The sequence below is a fragment of the Scyliorhinus canicula genome, chromosome 15, assembly GCF_902713615.1.
Source record: "Scyliorhinus canicula chromosome 15, sScyCan1.1, whole genome shotgun sequence".
Classification (NCBI taxonomy): Eukaryota; Metazoa; Chordata; class Chondrichthyes; order Carcharhiniformes; family Scyliorhinidae; genus Scyliorhinus; species Scyliorhinus canicula.
Genome location: NC_052160.1, coordinates 94,524,500 through 94,547,367, shown reverse-complemented (window position 1 = coordinate 94,547,367; position 22,868 = coordinate 94,524,500). Strand labels below are relative to the sequence as shown.

The window sequence follows — 22,868 nt, the reverse complement described above, 5'->3', positions numbered from 1 at the left end:
TTCAGTTATATTTCTTGGGTTTGATTAAAAAGTACTTCTGCTCTTACTAATAATTGTATTGACAGAAGTTGAAGTGTTATACTGTAGTACTGAGGGAATCATTTTAGTCTTTAGGATTCCAAGAGTACATTTCAGTGCAAAGAATTAACAGCACGAGTCTAAAACCTCCCTGTAGACAAACACTGAAATTATTAATAACTGTCCTTAACCTTGCTGTACAAACAGTCTACATAGCAACTTGAAATCTGAGTCACTTCATCTTTATCCATGTCCTGCTTATTTTTTTTATTGAAGCAACATTACCTTGTTGAGAAGGAATTGGGTAGAAGTTGTCATTGGTAACCTGCTCCCAAATTGTATGCTGAATTTGTGCAATAATTTTTATCTTTATGCTACCATTTTGAAGAAGCTTTGTAAAAACTAACTTGAAGTGCAATGAACACAACAGATGAGCTGGTTGGTTGGTCATATTAATTTGTCAACTGACCTAAATGAAGATTGAAGTTTCCCTGCCTGCACTTTCAAGTTCTCACTGTAATTTAGGAATACAAGCAAGGGGACTGGTATTAATGTGACTGATTGAAGGACCTAAGCTAAATTGCTCCAATTGGTGTTCACATTACTAATTCAGCTGCTTCACACTGTGAATCTTTTCTAAATCCTAATCAAAACTTGCTGTCCTATTCAAGGCAATGCTAAAATTTCCATTGATAAATGAGGAATACCAGTTTTTATAGGCATCGGTTACTTCTGCCCCGATTTTGTCCTTGTGTGTTTGTCTGTCTGTAAGCAATGTATCTTAAAAACTAATGGGTGCAGTTCAATGATAACATGGTAGACAGATAACAAAGGAAGAACTTGTTAGTTTTGGGGAAAAGATCTGGATCCAAGATTATACCACCATAGTGGGCCGGATCTCGAATAACGACGAGTCCGAATACAGGAGGGAGATAGAGAACCTAGCGGAGTGGTGTAACGACAACAATCTCTCCCTCAATGCCAGCAAAACTAAAGAGCTGGTCATCGACTTCAGGAAGCAAAGTACTGTACACACCCCTGTCAGCATCAACGGAGCCGAGGTAGAGATGGTGAGCAGTTTCAAATGCCTAGGGGTGCACATCACCAAAAATCTATCCTGGTCCACTCACGTCGACGCTATCACCAAGAAAGCACAACAGCGCCTATACTTCCTCAGGAAACTAAGGAAATTCGGCATGTCCACATTAACCCGTACCAACTTTTACAGATGCACTATAGAGAGCATCCTATCGGGCTGCATCACAGCCTGGTATGGCAACTGCTCGGCACAGGACCGCAAGGAACTTCAGAGAGTCGTGAACACCGCCCAGTCCATCACACGAACCTGCCTCCCATCCATTAATTCCATCTACACCTCCCGCTGCCGGGGGAAAGCAGGCAGCATAATCAAAGATCCCTCCCACCCGGCTTACTCACTTTTCCAACTTCTTCCATCAGGCAGGAGATTCAGAAGTCTGAGAACACGCACGAACAGACTCAAAAACAGCTTCTTCCCCACTGTCACCAGACTCCTAAATGACCCTCTTATGGACTGACCTCATTAACACTACACCCATGTATGCTTCATCCGATGCCAATGCTTATGTAGTTACGTTGTATATATTGTGTTTCCCTATTATGTATTCTCATGTATTTTCTTGAATTCTGTTTAATTCCCTTTTCTTCCCATGTACTGAATGATCTGTTGAGCTGCTTGCAGAAAAATACTTTTCACTGTACCTCGGTACGCGTGACAATAAACAAATCCAATCCAATCCAATCCAAGATCTGTTAATATTGGGCGATAGAGTGAATTGACATATTTTTAATGTCTGGATTGGCTTATTCAGAACTTTGCTGATTGCTTTAGAATGTTGAGAATTGTCTCAGGTGCTGTGGTGCAACTTGTCATAGCTGTCAAAATGTGAGCTGAGTTTTCAGAGGTTGTTGAATGTAGATTGGCCTGAAGTCTCCTCGGTGAGATCGATGCTCTTAATAAATATATTTCTTTTTTTCTAATTTTTGTCCTTGCAGAGCAACAGTCAGGCAGAGAAAAGCTCAAGGAAGAGCTGTGTAATTGTAATAACATTGAGTTGACACAACATGGCGGAAGTATGCACTCTATTGAGAGTCCTCTTTCCCCCCCCCACAACCCAAAGATGTGCAGGCTAGGTGGATTGGCCATGCTAAATTGTCCCTTAATTGGAAAAAATGAATTGGGTACTCTAAATTTAAAAAATAAATTGAAATTCACACAGTATCATTGTGCAATAAGTGCTGAATAGAGTATATGAAAAAACATTTTAGTATATGGAGCTAGGACAGCTGGCAAAGAAGTGTAATTGTGAATATTTGAAACAGAAGCTAAATATGTAAATTCCCTAAACCTTACACAAAAGTTGTAAAACTTCATAAATATTTTAGTGTTGAGGAGTACACCATTGTGAATTGTCATGGTTTTCATATGGTCTTATGGGTACTGATCATTTGGGTTTGGAACACTGCTGGGAAATTCCACTCTAACTTATTAGTGCAGGTTGCTGCCTGATAATCTTTTTCGACAGTAGAAAGCAAAGTAACACATTGACTTGCAAATGACATGGGTGTGTTTATTCCTGTAACTCCCAAACTTCATAATTTCTTTCTCTTATCTGATCTGTGTTTTTAAAAAAACTCTTTCATAATATGTACACTAGCTAGCTTGGTGAGTACATGACTGAAATTCAGCAGTTTAGATTAGATTTATTGTCACGTGTACCGAGGTATAATGAAAAGTATTGTGCGTGCAGTTCAGGCAGATCGCTTCATACATGAAAACATAGGACAAAGGATAATACACAATGTAAATACATAGAAATCGACATCGGGTGAAGTATACGGAATAGAGTTCTAAAGGCACCTCTTGTCTTATGGTGGCTGGTATAATGGGAGCAATCTAAGGCAGTGAATAGCCAGCAATGTCCTACTAGTATTACCATTGAAGTGTACTTTCCACCATATACAGGGGCCATGTCTACTGTACGTAGCTGCATTCAATTGTGAAGGCCGCATTTCTATGTTATTAAGGATAGAAGCTGAACTAATTACGAAGAGTTCAGGAAAGTTGATTAGACATCAAAATAAGTTGATACTCACATTTTATATGGCTTTTTTGTTATATATTAAAATATAATGCCTCAAGCCTTGTTTTGGCACAAAGGATAGATTCCATTTTAAAAACTTGCAAATTAATATTCATACTTGTAAAGTTTAGTTGCTGTCTTGAATTTTCTCCTCTGTTCCCTGTGTACTAGGTTTTGTTGTACTGGATTATCCTTTTTCCTTTCAGCCACAGTTGATTTTGTAACACTTGAATTGTCCATGTTCTGGTTTTCTTTTTCTTTTTTTAAATAATTTTTATTGAGATTTTCACAAAATATCAAAAACAGAAAATATCAACAAGAAAACAGTATTAACAACAAAAAAAACACAATAACCCCCTAACCCCCCTCCCCCCGTAACTACAAAAAGAAGAAATAGATAAGCACAGGGCATATTCAATAAACACATGTACACATTTCTCCCCTCCCCCAAACCCCCCCTATTTTCCTACCTTTCCGCCCACGTCCCCATCTCAATCTCCTCACCCAGCTCCTCTTCCCATTTACCCTTCAGCTCCTCCACCGAGGCCTCATCTACCTCCTGCATTACGTGGTACACGTCCGAAATCCTCCCTCCTCCAACCCACACCCCCGAGTGCACCCTGTCCCGTACCCCACGTGGGGGCAGCAGAGGGAACCCCTCCACCTGCCGCCTGGCAAACGCCCTAACCTGCATGTACCTAAAAATGTTCCCCGGGGGGAGCCCAAACTTCCCCTCTAACTCACCCAGGCTCGCAAACCTCCCATCCACAAACAGGTCCCTCAACCTCCTAATGCCTACCCTGTGCCAGCCAAGAAACCCGCTCCCTGGAACAAACCGGTGGTTCCCCCGTATCGGGGACTCCATTGAGCCCCCCACCTCCCCCCTATGCCGTCTCCATTGCCCCCAGATTTTGAGGGTAGCCGCCACCACCGGGCTCGTGGTATACCTCATTGGAGGGAGTGGCAACGGCGCCGTTACCAGCGCCTCCAGGCTCGTGTCCACACAGGACGCCATCTCAATCCTCTTCCATGCTGCCCCTTCCCCGTCCATTACCCACTTGCGCACCATCACTGCGTTGGCAGCCCAATAGTACCCACAGAGGTTGGGCAGCGCCAGCCCCCCCCCCCATCCCTACCCCGCTCCAAAAGCACCCTTCTCACCCTCTGAGTCCCATGCGCCCATACAAATCCCGTAATACTCCTGTTGAACCTTCTAAAAAAGGCCTTCGGGATAAGGATGGGGAGGCACTGGAACAGGAACAGAAACCTCGGGAGCACCGTCATCTTAACTGACTGCACCCTGCCCGCCAGCGACAGCGGCAGCATGTCCCATCTTTTAAACTCCTCCTCCATTTGCTCCACCAGCCTAGTAAGGTTAAGTTTGTGTAGGACCCCCCAGCTCATAGCTACCTGGACTCCTAGGTACCTAAAGCTCCTCCCTGCCCTTTTCAGTGGGAGCCTACCAATCCCCTCCTCCTGATCCCCGGGTGCATGACTAACAACTCACTCTTACCCAGGTTGAGCTTGTACCCTGAAAAACCCCCAAATTCCCTAAGGATCTTCACCTCCCGCATTCCCCCCACTGGGTCCGCCACATATGGCAACAAGTCATCTGCGTAAAGTGACACTCTGTGCTCCTCCCCACCCCGCACCAGATCCCTCCAATTCCTTGACTCCCTCAACGCCATGGCCAGGGTCTCAATTGCCAACGCAAAGAGCAAGGGGGACAGGGGACACACCTGTCTCGTCCCCCGGTATAGCCGAAAGTACTCAGATCTCCTCTTATTCGTGGCTACGCTCGCCATCGGGGCCTCGTATAACAGCCTCACCCAACTGACAAACCCCTCCCCGAACCCAAACCTTTCCAGCACCTCCCACAGGTACCCCCACTCAACCCTAACAAAGGCCTTCTCCGCGTCTAATGCTACCACTATCTCCGCCCCCTCTTCTACCGCCGGCATCATTATAACATTCAGAAGCCTACGTATATTGGTGTTCAGCTGCCTTCCCTTCACAAACCCCATCTGGCCCTCATGAATGATCCCGGCACACAGTCCTCTATCCTTGTGGCCAAGATCTTGGCCAACATTTAACAGCGAGATCGGCCTGTATGATCCACACTGCAGGGGGTCCTTGTCCCGTTTAAGGATCAAGGAAATCAGCGCCCGTGACGTAGTCGGGGGCAAAGCCCCCCCCCATCCCTCGTTAAAGGTCCTAACCAACAGGGGGCCCAGCAGGTCTGCGTACATTTTATAAAATTCGACCGGGAACCCATCTGGCCCCGGCGCCTTCCCCGACTGCATGCTGCCTATCCCAGTAACCAGCTCCTCCAGCTCAATCGGCGCCCCCAGCCCCTCCACCTGCCCCTCCTCCCCCTTCGGGGTCTAGCCCCCCCCCCCCCCCCGCGCTTCTCAGCTCCGACCCCACCCCCATCCACCCTCAGCACGGGAAACAAAAGAAAAGCCCGCGCTTTCCCCTGCCCGACCCCGCCTCCTCCAGGGTAGCTCCCCTTGTCGACCCCCACCACCAGCTCCCCACACTCCAAGTCTACCCCCCAACTCGAGCCCATCCACCGAACCCACGCAAAAAAGACAGCGCCCCACCCGCCCTAGAAACAACACACAACCAGCTTAAAACAGCTTGAAACAGCATGAAACAGAGAACACCCCCACCAAAGGTTAAGACAGTTATTTACAAACCCCCGACCCTCAGTTAGAGTCCAACTTCTCGGCCTGCACAAAGGCCCATGTCTCCTCCGGGGACTCAAAATAAAAGTGCCGGTCCTTGTAGGTGACCCACAGACGCGCCGGCTGTAACATGCCAAACTTCACACTCTTTCTGTGGAGCACCGCCTTCGTCCGGTTGTACCTGGCCCTCCGCTTAGCCACCTCCGCACTCCAGTCCTGGTAGATCCGCACTACCGTGTTCTCCCACTTGCTACTCCGCTCCTTTTTGGCCCACCTAAGCACGCACTCTCGGTCAACGAACCGGTGGAAAAGCCCGTGGCGGCTCATTCGGCTTGGGCCTCCTGGCCAGTATTCTGTGGGCCCCCTCCAGCTCCAGGGGCCCCTGGAAGGACCCAGCTCCCATCAGCGAGTTCAGCAAGACGACCACATAGGCCCCCAGGTCTAGCCCCTCCGTGAGGCCCAGGATCCGCAAATATTTCCGCCTCGACCGGTTCTCCATCTCCTCGAACCGCTCCTGCCACTTCTTATGGAGTGCCTCATGCATCTCCACCTTTAACGCGAGGGCCGTGGCCTCATCCTCTCTTTCGGAGGCTTGTTGTCGGAGCTCCACCCCCTGGGCTGTCTGCGTCGCCAGCAGCTTGTCCGTAGTAGCCTTCAGCGAGTCTAGCAGCTCCACTTTTAGCTCCCGAAAACAGCGCTGGAGAGCCTCCTGCTGCTCCTGCGCCCACTGCCTCCATTCCTCGAGGCCTCCGCCGGCCGCCATCTTGTTTTTCTTCCCCTGCTTTTTTCTAGGCGCTGCCACCGCTATTTTGCTGGCCCCACTCCTGGTCCAGACCATAGAGCACTGGGGATCTGCTGCTGACACCTTCCCACGTCGGGAATCGTCGATCAAGTACCGCTGTGGGCCCTTAAAAGAGCCCAAAAGTCCGTTCCTGGCGGGAGCTGCCGAACGTGCGGCTTAGCTCCGCATAGCCGCAACCGGAAGTCCCATGTTCCGGATTTCTAAACGTTTGTTCGCTGTAAAGTTGCAAAAGCAATTTTGATGGTATGGTGCATGTGCAGTTAATACAGACTTTGCCAGCTTGGCTGGGAACTTCTCAATATTCCAGTCCTAGACATCAGGCAAAAGTGGTGTGCCAGCAACATAGTATCTAGGGCAGGGGTGGGCAAACTTTTCCGTGCAAGGGCCACATTCAGAAATTCACAATTTTAAAGGGGCGCATAGTATATTAAGTAAAATAATTACTTCACCCGGGTATGATTCTGGGCGCCTCATATAGAACATAGAACAGTACAGCACAGAACAGGCCCTTCGGCCCATGATGTTGTGCCGAGCAATGATCACCCTACTCAAGTCAACGTATCCACCCTATACCAGTAAGTAACCCAACAGCCATTAACCTTTTTTAAAAAAAAAAGAAAAAAAAAAAAAAAAAAAAAATGACTTGATTTTGTGGGCCACATAAAGACCTTTGGCGGGCCGCATGCGGCCCGCGGGCCGTAGTTTGCCCACCGCTGATCTAGGGGTTGCGAAAAACAGGTAAACTAGCTGTACTTCATTCCAATGCTTGTGACTATTTTAGGTTTCTCTATTATAAAGGTTGTAAATGGTTTTAATCAACACAGTCCTTAAGGATACAGTGCTCCACAACACTGGGGAAAGGCTAGTCCACAAAGTAGATGAACAACGAGCAGTGTGACTCTGCTCTGTATAATACGTAAATATTGGGAGGACTGAAGTCATTGTCTTTGGTCCCCATAACAAACTGACCCCTCATCACTGATTCCATCCTTCTCCCTGGCAACTGAGTGAGGTTGAACCAGATTGATTACAAACTCATTGTTATATTTGACCCCAAAATGAACTTTTAACCATGCATCCAAGCAATCACTAAGATGACCTGTTTCCACCTCCATGATGTTGCCAGTCTCTGTACCTGCCTCAGCTTTTATGCTGATGAAATCTTCTTTGTTGCCTCAGACCTGATTATTTTGATGCACTCCTGCCCTGTCACCCACATTCTACTCTTTGGAGTGCAGGTTAAGCTCAGTTGGCTAAACAACTGGTTTGTGATGAAGAGCAAGGCCAGCAGCATTGGTTCAATTGCCCATCGCCTGAGGTGTGGTGATCGACAGGTTAAATCGCCACCAGTCAGCTCTCCCCTTCAAAGGGGAAAGCAGCCCATGGTCATCTGGGACTATGGCGCCTTTGCTTTACTCAGTAAACACTAGCCACCCAAAACTCTGCCGCCAATGTCCTAACTTGCCCCAAATACCATTCATCCATCACCCTGGTGCTTGCTGACCTACATTGGCATTAAACAGTGGCCTTATTTTAAAAATCTCATCCTTTTCAAACACATCTGTGCTCTTTCCCCTCTGTAATCCTTTTCAGTCCTATGATGCTCCAAGACAATTGTACTTTTCTAATTGTAGCTCCTTGAGTTTCTTGATTTTAATTGTCCATAGGTGGCTGTGCTTTCAACTGCGTAGGTCCGAAGGATTGGAATTCCTTCCCTATGCCTCTCTAACTTCCTTTTCCTGCTTTATGCGCCCCATAATATCCGCCTTCTTGACTAAGCATTTTGCCATCTTCCCTAATACTTCTTTGTATTTTGATTTATGAGGCATGCTATGTTACAATAGAAGTTGTTGTTGCTTTTTTCAGTCTTGATTATGTCTGAAAAATACAGGATAAAAAGATATGTGAAGCCTTTTGGCCTGTTGAAGCTTCTCTCTGGTACTCCAGCTTGCTAAACTGAGCATTAAATTGCTTTGAGGAGATATTGAACTGAAACCTTATTTGTCTTATTTTGCTGGTTCAGGTGGTTGTTAGAGATTTTACGGCACTGTTAAAAGAAGGGTAGTGAGTTCTCTGGTGTTATGATCAAAATTTCTTCTTTAACCAATAGCATAGAAACATTTAACACATTAATCTCTTTGTATTTGTGGAAAATATTGTCTCTCTTCCCTTGGCGCTTCTAGTAACCTGTCCTTTTTGAAGCGGGGTGGCTACAGTCTTGCATAACATTTCAAATTAATCACAACCAATACATTATAAAGCCTCTGTTTAATATTTCTGGTTATAGCATATTCCCATTGTCATCACTGAAATTGGGTCATTTGGGTTTAGACTTGCTGCTGAAGAGTTCCCATTGAACAGTTAACAAATCATCAGCCTTTGATTTTATTTGGAACTGAAATTAAAATTTGGATGTTTTGGGGGTGGAGAAAATGAGCACCTGACACGTTTTTGTGCTGTGGCGTACCAGGGTAACTTGTTTTTCTCTAGTGTCTAGCAAGGGGTAAATAAGTGTTCCCCACTGTGGGTGGGTGGAAACACCTAGTAACAAGCCAACTCTGTGTTTAAAGAAAAAAGAAAGGAGCAATGAGTCATAGGGAAATGATAATAAACAAAGCAGGACATCAAGTGACATAAAATGATTAGAAAATTGCCCAGAAAAGTTACATCAGGGCAAGTAAGCCTATGTAAATGAGAAATGTGTGGAGTTAACTTGAGTAACTGTTAAAGACAGATGGATGTTGTACAGTGGAAAAGTACTGTACACTCCACAAGTGAGTTAACTTAATAAGAATGAATCACTGGTTTCCCATGTAACCCAGAATTTCTAGATGTTTTAATAAAAGTTTTCTTTAATGTTTACACAGGTTTCTACTGGAAAGTAAAGCAAACTAATTTTGGTGACTTTAAGAGGAGAAGTGCACAGAAGCTGGAAACCTTTTGTATAGTTCTGGAATCATCATTCATAAGGAAGAAACCCACTACTGTTTTGGAGGAGTTATAATTGTTTAATGAAAAGCTGCATTGGAAGTGGAGTTGCTTGGATTGGAAACAGAATTTGCTGTGGGGAAAGGATTTGTACTGTGGAGAAAGGATTTTTGCTGTGGATCTCGTCTGGGAGAAAACTGGCTGGTGTAGAAGGATTTGAGGACTGGAGAAAGTCTGGCTACTTCAGGAATTTTGTCGTGACGAGAGCTGCTGGTGGGGTTTGGTGGCGTGACTGCTGCTTATATAAGGTGGGTGTGCCTTCCCTTATTGAGTAGTTTTGTTAGTGCATTTCTATGGGACCAATATTATGGGTCCAATATTAAGATAGACTTGTTATCAAAAAGATCTATGGGACTAGGCAAGGAATCTACAGTAACTATATGATGACTGATTGTAAGATGGCAGTAAATGAGGAGTTGCATATAATGGTACTGTTTGGCTTTCATGGAACTGCTGATAGTAATGTTGTTTTATAATTTTTTTTAAAGGTTGGTTCAACAGTAACAGTATGAGCTCAGATGGTAAGCACATTCTTTTTCAATTGAGAATTATCGAAAATGCAATGCATAATGTATTATTCTGCAGCTTTGTGTGTCCTATAATCAACAGGCACTGCTGTGCCTTGCTCAGGGCAGTGAGAAAATGTGCTTAGCAAACATTCTAATGATTTGAAATCCACAGAGATTTCCCCTCTTTTTTTTGAAGTATAATACTTGAAGCCCGAGGTATATTTTTTGTACCTTTCTGGGTTAATTATATGTTTTTTTTTGGACCCCTGAGCCAGGCTGACTCTTTAAGTATAACATGCATATTCAACACCTGAGAAATTGAAAGCTCTAATGTCTGTTGGATGTTTGAAATAAGCACTGAACATGCTGAAAATACACACTCGGTTAATGAGCACCTTGAAACTTAATGCTGGGGTACCCAAACTGTGACCCTTAGCCCTAGCAGCACAGGAACTCGGCTTTCATTTAAGATTTATCTTCTATCATACGTTAGTACTCAAACTAGCGATGTTTATAAATTAATGGGTACATTAACTTTTATAATTTCAACTTTGTTCTATAAGGCTCTGCTATATACACCTAACTGGTTTACAAAAAGAAATTCTTGGATACTGCAAAGCATTAGGGGAAACCTTTAAATGTAAACTGTCAGAAGGTCTGTAAAGGGTTGAAATAGGCCTGTTGGACCTGCTCTACTAATTTTACTCGCCATGGCAATGCTTTGTACCAGTTTTTGTACCTTTTCAGAATATAAACTAGAGTGACCAACTACCGGCAAACTTGTAACAAAGAGGGGGTGGCGGTGGTGGTGATTTTTTTAACCTGTAATTTGGTGGGATTAGAGGTGGGGAGGGAATCCCACCACATCTTCGTGACTCGGTGCAAGTTTGGTAATGTAACCCACCCGTGGACATGTGCTGATAACCCCCGAGCACAAAGTACAACACTTCGGGGACTGGCGCATGCAAACAAAAAAGGCTGGTTGACACATGTGCGCAAACACCGACTAGACAACATAGTTGAATTCCAGGACAAGATGGGTCTCAGGAAGTTAGGCTGTAGGACAGTCCTGGAAAATCCAGGATTTTCCATGTTAGCAATGCCCTTTTCTTTTGCGCGGGGAGGTTTCTATATACATATATCAAACACAACCATACCAAAAAAGAAAGCAAACAGGAGTACACATAACAAATAGTTAAATATCTAACATTCCAAAACCCCCCCCCCAACGGGTGAGGTCGCTCACCGTACACTCCAAAGATCTCCACTTTTGGACTGGGGTCAATGTGGGGGTCTCCCTATTACAGGGGTGGGGGGAGGAGGACGGGGGGGGAGGGGGGGGGACAGGGGGTGAGATCGGGACACCCCTGTACATGGGGGTAGGGGGGCAGCCAGGAAACCTGCGGCTGGGGTGTTAGTGTGTGGTGCATGTGGGGGGGGGGGGGGGGGGGGGGTTCAGGGTTGATTTGCAGTGTAAGATGCGTGACCAGCCGTGGGACCTTGCTATCGGGCCGCCTGCTCAAGATGACGGCCGATAGTGGAATTCCCCAGGAATTCCTCGTATTCCATGCCAACATTAATTATTCTTGGAAGTAGTCGATAAACCGTTTCCATCTCCGGGCAAACTCCTCCACAGTCCCTCCCCGGTTGCTGCGGCCCCGAGTTCCTACATTCCAACAAGATCTGTCTCTGGGCTACCAGGGAAGCAAAAGCCAGCACATCAGCCTCTCTCGCCCCTGGACTCCCGGTCTTCCGACACTCCAAAAATTGCCACTTTTAGACTCGGAACCACCTTCACCCTCAACACCTCAGACATGATAGCAGCAAACGCCTGCCAGAATCTTTCCAGTTCCGGACAGGCCCAAAATATGTGGACATGGTTCGTGAGCCCATCCGCGCACCGCTCACAACTTCCTCCACCCCCTTAAAAAACCTACTCATTCTGGTCACCGTCATGTGTGCCCCATGGACTACCTTGAATTGAATAAGGCTACTTCTCGCATACAAAGAGGATGCGTTCACTCTCCTCAAAGCCCAGCCTCCAACCCTCTGCCTAGCTCTTCCTCCCACTCACGCTTGACTTCTCCTATCGCCCTCCCAGTCCATTAGTTCTATGTAAATCTCCAACACTCTGCCCTCATCGCCCCTTTTTCGACACCACCTTGTCCGGCAGGACGGGAAAGGACAGCACCTGCTTCCTAACATAATCCATCACCTGCAAATACCGGAACCCATACCTGCTGGGCAGCTCAAATTCCTCGACCAACCCCTCCAAGCTCGAGAAACCACCGCCGCCACCACCCTAATCAGTTTGCTAATTTTCTCCCCGATGTTGGATTATAGAAACTTTCAAAGTATTTTATTGCAGTGATTTTAAACTAGTGTGTAGTAACTTGGTGTGTCTCTTTTTTGAGTAAAAGATGCACAGTAACTGTCTTCTAATCTATGTTACTATCCCTGAAATGTTTTTAACATAGTGGGTTCATTCTTTTATCCCACCATCGTCCTCCCTGTGCTAGACAGTGACTATACTCCTGAAATGCACTGCACCATTCCTTGTCCTAGCTGCGAACATAAGCAGCAGGAATTAAGTGCAGGCCCATTCCTGACCGGGTCTACATTTGCAAAAGAAGGTGATAGTGACATTTTGAAATGCTCTGGTATCTCTAGTCTTACAACTGGAAGTCCAGAGCAGTAGGAGAACAAGAATACTCCTTCTCAATAAATGCAGGTGGTCTGCTCTGCCTCACCTCCTTTGGGAAAGCTGGAAATCCCTGGGCAGTCTAAAAGGGGCATGGACTCCATGTTGCAAGTCTTTTGTCTAAATCTATTTTAATGCACCCACCTCCTTATTTTCTTAGCATAGTGGTTAGCACAATTGCTTCACAGCTCCAGGGTCCCAGGTTCGATTCCTGGCTGGGTCACTGTCTGTGCGGAGTCTGCACGTTCTCCCCGTGTTTGCGTGGGTTTCCTCCGGGTGCTCCGGTTTCCTCCCACAGACCAAATGTATGCAGGTTAGGTGGATTGGCCTTGCTAAATTGCCCTTAGTGTCCAAAATTGCCCTTAGTGTTGGTTGAGTGGGGTTACTGGGTTATGGGGATAGGGTGGGTTTGGGTAGGGTGCTCTTTCCAGGAGCCGGTGCAGACTCGATGGGCCGATGGCCTCCTTCTGCACTGTAAAGTCTACGAAAAACTCAACCGCGATAACACCTGCAAGCTTTTTTTATTACCTCCCCCGTATCTTACTTTTTGTTATTGCTTTCTGTAATTCTCCCAACCTTCGCTCCTGTCATGTTTCAACCTTATATAAGCTTCTTTTGTTTAAAACAGACCTGACAACATGGTTGTATTACCCTGAAGCTCCCCATTTGCCTTTCAGAAGTATGGACTTGATTTGTAATCCAAAAATTGCTTTCCTGAATAGACTTTACTCTTGATCTATGAATGTACAAAATTTTCCCACCCTATTTTAGTTGTTAGTTTGCCATTCCTTCAGGATTAACCTTGTGCAGACTTTCAGTCTGCAAAGTTTACAATTAGGCTTTTACGATTATCCTTTCTATCCCATTAAACCTGATGAGTTCACTTGTATGTGGTCACTGTTGCCCCTTTTGGTCATTCACTACTCAATTGTTAACTATTTTTGATTTGTTATTGAAAATCGTCAGGTTGAAGACGCACTACTTTTAGGAAACTATCCTGAACAAATCAAGTAAGTTTCTGTGCTGTGCTGTTAACTCTACGTAATGTGTATGAAGGTTAAAGTCTCCTAATATTTTTCTTTTGCAGGCCTCCCGAATGTGCATGCATTCCTATTTTAAATCATCCCATTCAGGGTACCCATAAAACATTCCATTGGCTTTTCCCTTTCACAAGTTAACAAACCCAACTTTATTTTTTATCTCTAATACTGGATGTTTGAATATTGATTAAATGTAAATATGAGTTTTGAAAAGGTATCGATACTGCCTTTGATGCATTAGAAAGTGCATATTGAAGTCACTGCATTTACACTCCCAAGTTAACATGCATTACTGTGAATTTGATGTGAAGACGAGAACTGATTCCAAAATTAAGCAGAATGGAACTATGACTCCCTCCTCCTGGGTGCTTTGGTCAGTTGTGTTGTGTCATTTCATCAGATGAAAATAGCATTTACACTGACTGCACCATGTTCTGGAGCTGAGGATGTATTGTAAATGCATTGTTAATGAAAATGATACTAAACATATAGTAACTCAGTAAATGTTCACCATGGGTTAGATTATTGAAGATTTTGTACAGTATTTGGTGACTGTGGGAAATCTCAAAGAGTTACTGAAATGAGGGCAGCACGGTGGTGCAGTGGTTAGTACTTCTGCATCAGGGCGCCGAGGATCCGGGTTCGATCCCAGCCCTAGGTCACTGTCCGTGTGCAGTTTGCACATTCTTCCCGTGTCTGCATGGGTCTCACCCCCACAACGTGCAGATGTGCAGGCTAGGTGGATTGGCCATGCTAATTTGCACGTTAAATGGAAAATGAAAAAAGTGTTACTGGAATGAGGGAATGGTGATGTTAACTTTGAAATGGGGAAGATGGTGACAAAATGCATTTCTATTATTTATTTTTTTTAAAATTTAAAGTACCCAATTCATTTTTTTCCCAATTAAGAGTCAATTTAGCATGGTCAATCCACCTACCCTGCACATCTTTGGGATTGTGGGGGTGAGACCCACGCAGAATAGGGGAGAATGTGCAAACTCCACATGACAGTGACCAGGGGCTGGGATTGAACTCGGGTCCTTGGCACCATGAGGCAGCAGTGCTAGCCACCGTGCTGTCCCTTACTATTTACTTTTATAAAGCAGGAACACATTTTACAGGTGCAAGAAACTTTTCTCCCTTTCTATTACATGGATGTATGGCTCCATAGGATTTGGCATCCTTCTAATAGTTCACCCATTCTTTACATATGGATCTGGATTAATGGAAGAGGGGAGACAGCAATCCTGACAGTTACATACATGATCTTTCCAGCTGGAGCCATTGGGAGAATTTTAACCCCTGCCCAAGGATGCTGGAAGTTCATTATATCCTCTCTGCAACGTATGATCAACAAGCTCAGTTTTGCACAGGTCCTACTCTATATAGCGCATCTAGCAAAAGATTTTAGATTTCCTTTCTCCTGTTCTTTTGTACAGTTTTCTTACTGCTAAGAATATTACTGCAGCTGATTTATGACTCCACAAATGCTGATAAGGCAATAACACCTCAACTAAGTAATCACCCTTCATCTGGGAGCTTGATTGTCAGCAAAATGCATGATGGTTGAGACAGCCCACTGTTTAAGTTCTATCCATAGTAGTTTCAGTGCACTAGACCAATTGTAGCACCCTATCGGCTTAATTGGCTGGTTTAGCACAGTGGGCTAAACAGCCGGCTTGTATTGCGGAACCAGGCCAGCAGCGCGGGTTCCCGTACTGTCCACCCTGAACAGACGCCAGAATGTGGCGACTAGGGCCTTTTCACAGTAACTTCATTGAAGCCTACTTGTGACAATAAGCAATTATTATTATTAATCTTACCTTAGCTGAGAACTCCATACAGAGGCCAAACATCAGACATTTTGTTCTGTATGATGACCAGTTAAAAATACATATGTTTGACTCTGATCTGCAAGTAACTTGTACTAAAGTGTGAAACCTGTATGTAGGTATTTATTTTCTGCTGAATGAATATCAGTGCTGCGTATTTCGTTAAAAAAATTACTTTTGGTTCTTGGGAGGATCTTTTTTGATTTGCAAACTTCTGGAAACAAAATATATTTGCTGAGTAATATACAGTGAATAGTATATAGCACTGAATATATTTAAATATTTTAACTTTTATCATGCTTTGGAAATATTCACCTCTTAAAAGTACTTTGGTAAATTTTGGGAATATGTTCAAACATTTATGCATTTCACTTCTCGGTTACCAATTTTTAATAGGCGGTACAGTAAACACTTCCATTCTGTTCGTCTTCTGAATAAACACACCCAAATTAACTGTTTTGTCTGGTCACGTCTGACCAGGAAGGTTTTATAATAAACTGGTTGTCTTTTTTTGGCAGGTATGGCCTCACAACTCCAAGTGTTTTCACCAATGTCAGTAAAGTCCAGTGCCTTTTGCAGTGTGAAGAAATTGAAAGTGGAACCCATAAACTGGGATTCAACAGGACAAGGCTGCACCACAAAACATTGTAATCAGAGCAGAAATCCTTCAGTGACTCAAGGACAGGCAAATCTGCCCCATCAGGCACCAAGCAGCATAGTGGTTTATGAACAGAATTTACACCTCACCACCAACTCTGGGTTAATCCCAGTTACGAGTGCCGACAGTGGAGCCTGTACGACAGCCTTGTCTGTTGGGTCATCCAACGGCGTGCAGAGTTTGACACGCAGAAGCACAGTCACGCTGTTGGATACCTATCAAAAATGTGGACTGAAGAGAAAGAGTGAGGAGATTGAAAGCAGTGGCAGTGTGCAAATAATTGAGGAACACCCACCTCCGATGCCTCAGAACAACACTGGTAGGACTGCGGTGGGAACGACTGCCACCACCACATCAACTGTAACTTCAAAGAATGGCAGTTCCACCAATGAAGGGGATTATCAGCTGGTACAACACGAAATACTTTGTTCAGTGATCAGTAGTTATGAGGTTCTGGAGTTTCTTGGCCGTGGTACATTTGGGCAGGTGGTAAAATGCTGGAAAAGGGGTACTAATGAAATTGTAGCGATCAAGATCTTGAAAAATCATCCCTCTTATGCACGTCAGGGGCAGATTGAAGTGAGCATTTTAAATCGCTTGAGCACCGAGAATGCTGATGATTACAACTTTGTACGATCCTATGAGTGCTTTCAACATAAGAATCATACCTGTTTGGTGTTTGAGATGCTGGAACAGAACCTGTATGACTTCCTTAAACAGAACAAGTTCAGCCCTTTGCCCTTGAAGTATATACGACCCATCCTGCAGCAGGTGGCCACGGCCTTAATGAAACTAAAGAGCCTTGGCCTAATTCATGCAGATTTGAAACCAGAGAACATTATGTTGGTGGATCCGACCCGTCAACCCTATAGGGTGAAGGTCATAGATTTTGGTTCAGCAAGTCATGTTTTAAAAGCAGTTTGTTCCACATATTTGCAGTCTCGGTATTACAGGTCAGTAAATAGTTTCTAATTCTTTTAATTGGTTGAGAGAATTATTTGTGGTAATAATTCAATTCCTAAAAAAATTTGCTGTGAAATACAAAGGATGATTTTAAGTTAGAGTGGGTTGTGGAGGTTAGGGCATGCATCAAACCCCTTGTTCCCCACACCTGATGATTAATTTAAAGCCTAGGCTATGTTAACCCTGGCCTCATTTCCATCCCACTGTATGACTCTTATCCAGTGCTCCCATTGGCAAAGTATACTCTAAAAGTATGTGGTTTGAAGATGAGATTGACTATTAGGTTCTCCAATCTGAGTGCCTTTTGACAGTAAAATTCATGTTTCTTTCCCCTTTACATTGGGATGATTTCAGAGTGAGGAATGTTGCGATCAGTAGAAATGAAAATAGTTGTTGAGTAGGGAAACGATTGCTGACAAAGCAAGTCTCCACCACTTAAAACATCCAGATTCACATAGATTTTGGATTTGGATTTGTTTATTGTCACGTGTACTGAGGTACAGTGAAAAGTATTTTTCTGCAAGCAGCTCAACAGATCATTCAGTACATGGAAGAAAAGGGAATTAAACAAAATTCAAGAAAATACATGAGAATACATAATAGGGCAGCACAAGGTATACAATGTAACTACATAAGCATTGGCATCGGATAAGCATACAGGGTGTAGTGTTAATGAGGTCAGTCAATAAGAGGGTCATTTAGGAGTCTGGTGACATTGGGGAAGAAGCTATTTTTGAGTCTGTTCGTGCGTGTTCTCAGACTTCTGTATCTCCTGCCCGATGGAAGAAGTTGGAAAAGTGAGTAAGCCGGGTGGGAGGGATCCTTGATTATGCTGCCCGCTTTCCCCCGGCAGCGGGAGGTGTAGATGGAGTCCATGGATGGGAGGCAGGTTTGTGTGATGGACTGGGCGGTATTCACGACTCTCTGAAGTTCCTTGCGGCCCTGGGCCGAGCAGTTGCCATACCAGGCTGTGATGCAGCCCGATTGGATGCTTTCTATAGTGCATCTGTAAAAGTTGGTAAGGGTTAATGTGGACATGCCGAATTTCCTTAGTTTCCTGAGTAAGTATAGGCGCTGTTGTGCTTGCTTGGTGATAGCGTCGACGTGAGTGGACCAGGACAGATTTTTGGTGATGTGCACCCCTAGGAATTTGAAACTGCTAACCATCTCCACCTCGGCCCCGTTGGTGCTGACAGGGGTGTGTACAGTACTTTGCTTCCTGAAGTCGATGACCAGCTCTTTAGTTTTGCTGGCATTGAGGGAGAGATTGTTGTCATTACACCATTCCACTAGGTTCTCTATCTCCCTCCTGTATTCTGACTCATCGTTATTCGAGACCCGGCCCACTATGGTCGTATCGTCAGCAAACTTGTAGATGGAGTTGGAACCAAGTTTTGCCACGCAGTCGTGTGTGTACAGGGAGTAGAGTAGGGGGCTAAGTACGCAGCCTTGCGGGGCACTGGTATTGAGGACTATTGTGGAGGAGGTGCTGGTGTTCATTCTTACTGTAAGAAGTCTTACAACACCAGGTTAAAGTCCAACAGGTTTGTTTCAAACACGAGCTTTCGGAGCACGGCTCCTTCTTCATTCTTACTGATTGTGGTCTGTTGGTCAGAAAGTCAATGATCCAGTTGCAGAGTGTAGAGCCAAGTCCTAGGTTTTGGAGCTTTGATATGAGCTTGACTGGGATTATGGTGTTGAAGGCGGAGCTGTAGTCAATAAATAGGGGTCTGATGTAGGAGTCCTTGTTTTCGAGATGCTCTAGGGATGAGTGTAGGGCCAGGGAAATGGCGTCTGATGTGGACCGGTTGCGACGGTATGCGAATTGAAGTGGGTCAAGGCGTTCCAGGAGTATGGAGGTGATGCGCTTCATGATCAGCCTCTCGAAGCACTTCATTACAACTGACGTCAGGGCCACCGGGCGGTAGTCATTGAGGCATGTTGCCTGGTTCTTCTTTGGTACCGGTATGATGGTGGTCTTCTTGAAGCAGGTGGGGACCTCGGAGTGGAGTAGGATCGGTTAAAGATGTCTGTGAATACCTCTGCCAGCTGGTATGCGCAGGCTCTGAGTGCACGACCAGGGATCCAGTCCGGGCCCGTCCCGTGGGTTCACTTTCAGGAAGGCCGATCTGACTTCGGAAACTGTGATGGTGGTTATGGGTGAATTATGGGCTGCTGGGGCACTCGACAGCGGATTGTTGGTTACCTGCTCAAACCGAGCATAGAATGCATTAAGTTCATCGGGGAGGGGTGCGCTGCTGCCAGAGATACTGCTCGGCTTCGCTTTGTAGCCCGTTATGTTGTTTAGTCCTTGCCACAACCGCCGAGAGTCTGTCTGTGACTCTAGCTTAGTTTGATATTCTCTCTTGGCATCTCGGATGGCTTTGCGGAGGTCGTACCTGGATTTCTTGTATAGGACAGGGTCATCTGCCTTGAACACCTCAGATCTGTCCTTCAGTAGGGAGTCAATCTGGCGGTCGAGCCATGGTTTCCGGTTGGGGAACGTACGTACTGCTTTCTTTGGCACGCAGTCGTCCACACATTTGCTGATGAAGTCTGTGACGGTGGTGGCATACTCATTTAAGTTAGTCGCTGAGTTCTTAAATATGGACCAGTCCACTGTCTCTAAGCAGTCACGTAAGAGCTCTTCTGTCTCCTCGGACCAGCACTGCACAACCTTCTTAGCTGGATTCTCCCGCTTGAGTTTATGCTTGTAAGCCGGGAGAAGGAGCACAGTCTTATGGTCTGATTTCCCAAAATGCGGTCGGGGGATGGAACGGAGGCGCCCTTGATTTTTGAGTAGCAGTGGTCAAGAGTGTTGTCGCCCCTGGTGGGACAGGAGATATGCTGGTGGCATTTTGGCAGTACACTCTTGAGGTTGGCTTTTTTGAAGTCTCCGGCCACGATGAACAAGGCCTTCAGGTGTTCTGTTTCATAGTTGTTTATGACTGTGTACAGTTCATCCAGCGCCTTCCTCAATTCTGCCTGGGGTGGGATGTAGACCGCTGTGATAATGGCTGAAGTGAACTTGCATGGAAGATAGTATGGGTGGCACTTTACGGTCAAGTATTCCAGGTCTGGGGGGCAGTAGGTCGCCAGGGTCGCCACATCCAAGCACCAGGAGGAATTGATGAGGAGGCAAACCCCTCCGCCCTTCGCTTTGCATGAAGATGCCGTGCGGTCCGCCCGGTGAATAGAGAAGCCTTCAGGTTGTATGGCACAGTCCGGTGAGGCGGGGGTGAACCATGTCTCTGTGAAGCAGAGCACACAGCATTCTCTTGCTTCCCTCAGAGAGGTAAGTCTGGCGTTAAGTTCATCCAGCTTGTTTTCAATCGCTTGGACGTTTGCCAGGAGTATGCTGGGGAGAGGGGTCTTGAAACCGCGTTGCTTCAGTCTAACCTGCAGACCGCTGCTTTTCCCTCACTTCCTTTGTTCGGCGGCTGCTGCTGGATGATCCTGGGATCCGATGGGAGACGTCAGCCCTTGTGGAAGGTAGGTGGTTGCGTCTGGCGGGGTCCAGGGCGCTAGCGGGGTCCAGGGCGCTGTTTACTTTTCCGGGGTCGTGTCTGGCAGGGTCCTGGGCGCTGGTTGAGGTAGAGGGGTTGCTGGGGGGGCGAGTTTGTGATCCAGATGGGTCCCGGCGTTCTGCGGGCGCGGGAATACCTTGCAGTGCATTCGGGTCCTCGCACGCGGTCTCCTCCATTTCTAGGGCCCTGGGTTGTGGGCGGGGGCTTCCTGGGGCAGGTTGGGCTAGGTCCCATGGTCTGTTCCTTCCCTGGGCGCTCCTGGGGTCGGATCTTGAAGTCGCATTGGTGGGTCCTCCATGTGGATTTTTCTTCCTTCCGGATTGCTGGGCGGCCCCCTCCAGGTCGGGTCGTTGGGCGGGTCTCTCGGGGTCGCGTTGGGCCGGGCCTTGCCGTCTGGGATCGTGTCGGGAGCTCCGGGGACTAGGTCGGGTGATCTGAGGGCTGGCGTCGGTAGTTAGGCCGGGTTTGGAGCTCCGAGGCCCGGGTCGGCTCCAAATCGAGGTTGGGGCTTCACTTCCGGTTTGGGCCCGATCTTCTTCCAGCTCATGGAGGTCAGGTCGGGTCGGGTCAAAAGGTCTCCAAGGGCCTCGGAGGATCTTCAAGCCTGCAAGAGAAGATAAAAGAGAGATGTTAGTAATAATGTTAGCTTTAGAATTAATTTTTAAAAGTTTAGAACGAGTATAAGTTAAGTTAAAAGTGGATCTGTTGGGGAGAGCTTGCAGAGAGTTGCCTCGCTTCGGCGCCATCTTTGCTGGTGAGTCACTAATAGAGAGTCACTAATATCAGCCAAAAGGTGTTGGCCATTATCCATACCCATTTCAAAGTTCAGTTTGGTTTTAAAATACTCTGTTTTTGGCAAAATCAACCGTGCTTGTTAGTTTGTTTGATCAACTCCGTAATAATCAGCTCATTAGGCTGTCTTTGCACTAACCACATTCGATCAAATTCAACCGAGTGTTTTGTCAAAGAATACCAGGTTAAGATTCAATAATGGGTTTTATTTTGCAAAAGACCATGGCCAACTCCAAAATTTTTGTAGTAGTATGTTTCAGCCATCCATGGATACAGTTTGTGCCTATTTGATTTGGATGTGGTTTTTTGGAGGGTTTTCTGCTCTGCTGCCACTCAGCAATGCCTCATTCATTTTGAATATAATGATTTGGTCATTTTACCCACCTGATGTTTCCCTCTTGAGGTCCTCCCGGGTTTTGTGAAGATTCCCAAGTCCTCCCAGATGAGTTTTGCAGTGCTATGTACAGAAATCTGAAAAGAAGGGAAATGGGAATATCAACGGAAATTAAGAGAAATTGTACCCATGTTTTCTGTACAGTGATGCAGTGTCTGATTTGATTCGAATGAGCTTAAATACTCTGTGCTATCAGAAGAGGGAAAATAACTCCCAGCACATGTTCTCTTCTAAAATGTCTGTACGTTCCATTATTTTTAAAATGTAAAGTGCCAAGTTTTCTTTTCCAATTAAGGGGTAATTTGGCATGGCCAATCAACCTACCCTGTGCATCTTTGGGTTGAGGGGGTGAGACCCATACAGATACTGGGAGAATGTGCAAACTCCACACGGACAGAGACCCGGGGCTGGGATGAAACCCGGGTCCTCGGTGCCATGAGGCAGCAGTGGTCACCACTGCGCCAACTTGCTGCCCTGTACATTACATTCTTGTGGTGCGAATTGTACGAACCAGTTAATTTTTGAGGGCCTGTCTGCGTGTGCAATTGGAGATCTAACCAAAAAGAAAAAGCAATATTTGCATGTATTGTTTTCATTATTATGTGAAATAGGTTGCATGTTTTAAGCTGTTCAGTGAATGCATTTGATCAGGATTATAGACCAATTGGAGTCACTCATTGTGTGATTTATATTTCAAAAATGTACTAAGTTGTAGCAAGTTCAAGATAATAGCCTGAAGTGTACAATGTGTTCCCTGGTTCATGTTGCAAAGTATGTCGGGCATGGGGAGGAAGGCTGAAGCGAAGAAAAGTACTTGGTGTCTCACTTTGTATTT

General features: G+C 45.7%; 1 protein-coding gene across 6 annotated transcripts in view; it reads left to right on the top strand.

The window, feature by feature from the left end:
- The window catches only part of LOC119978400 (homeodomain-interacting protein kinase 1-like), a 137,389-nt gene that overhangs the window by 10,930 nt on the left and 103,591 nt on the right, over nucleotides 1-22,868 (top strand). For 5 of the 6 annotated variants that reach the window (XM_038820023.1, XM_038820027.1, XM_038820026.1 and 2 more), the window contains exons 2-4: nucleotides 9,497-9,865; nucleotides 10,106-10,138; nucleotides 16,218-17,310. In XM_038820023.1, the coding sequence (XP_038675951.1) occupies nucleotides 10,126-10,138; nucleotides 16,218-17,310 (1,106 nt within the window). In that variant the 5' untranslated portion in view covers nucleotides 9,497-9,865; nucleotides 10,106-10,125. Of the gene's footprint in view, nucleotides 1-9,496; nucleotides 9,866-10,105; nucleotides 10,139-13,793; nucleotides 13,838-16,217; nucleotides 17,311-22,868 lie in introns of all 6 variants that reach the window. The other variant, XM_038820025.1, reaches the window with a different exon arrangement.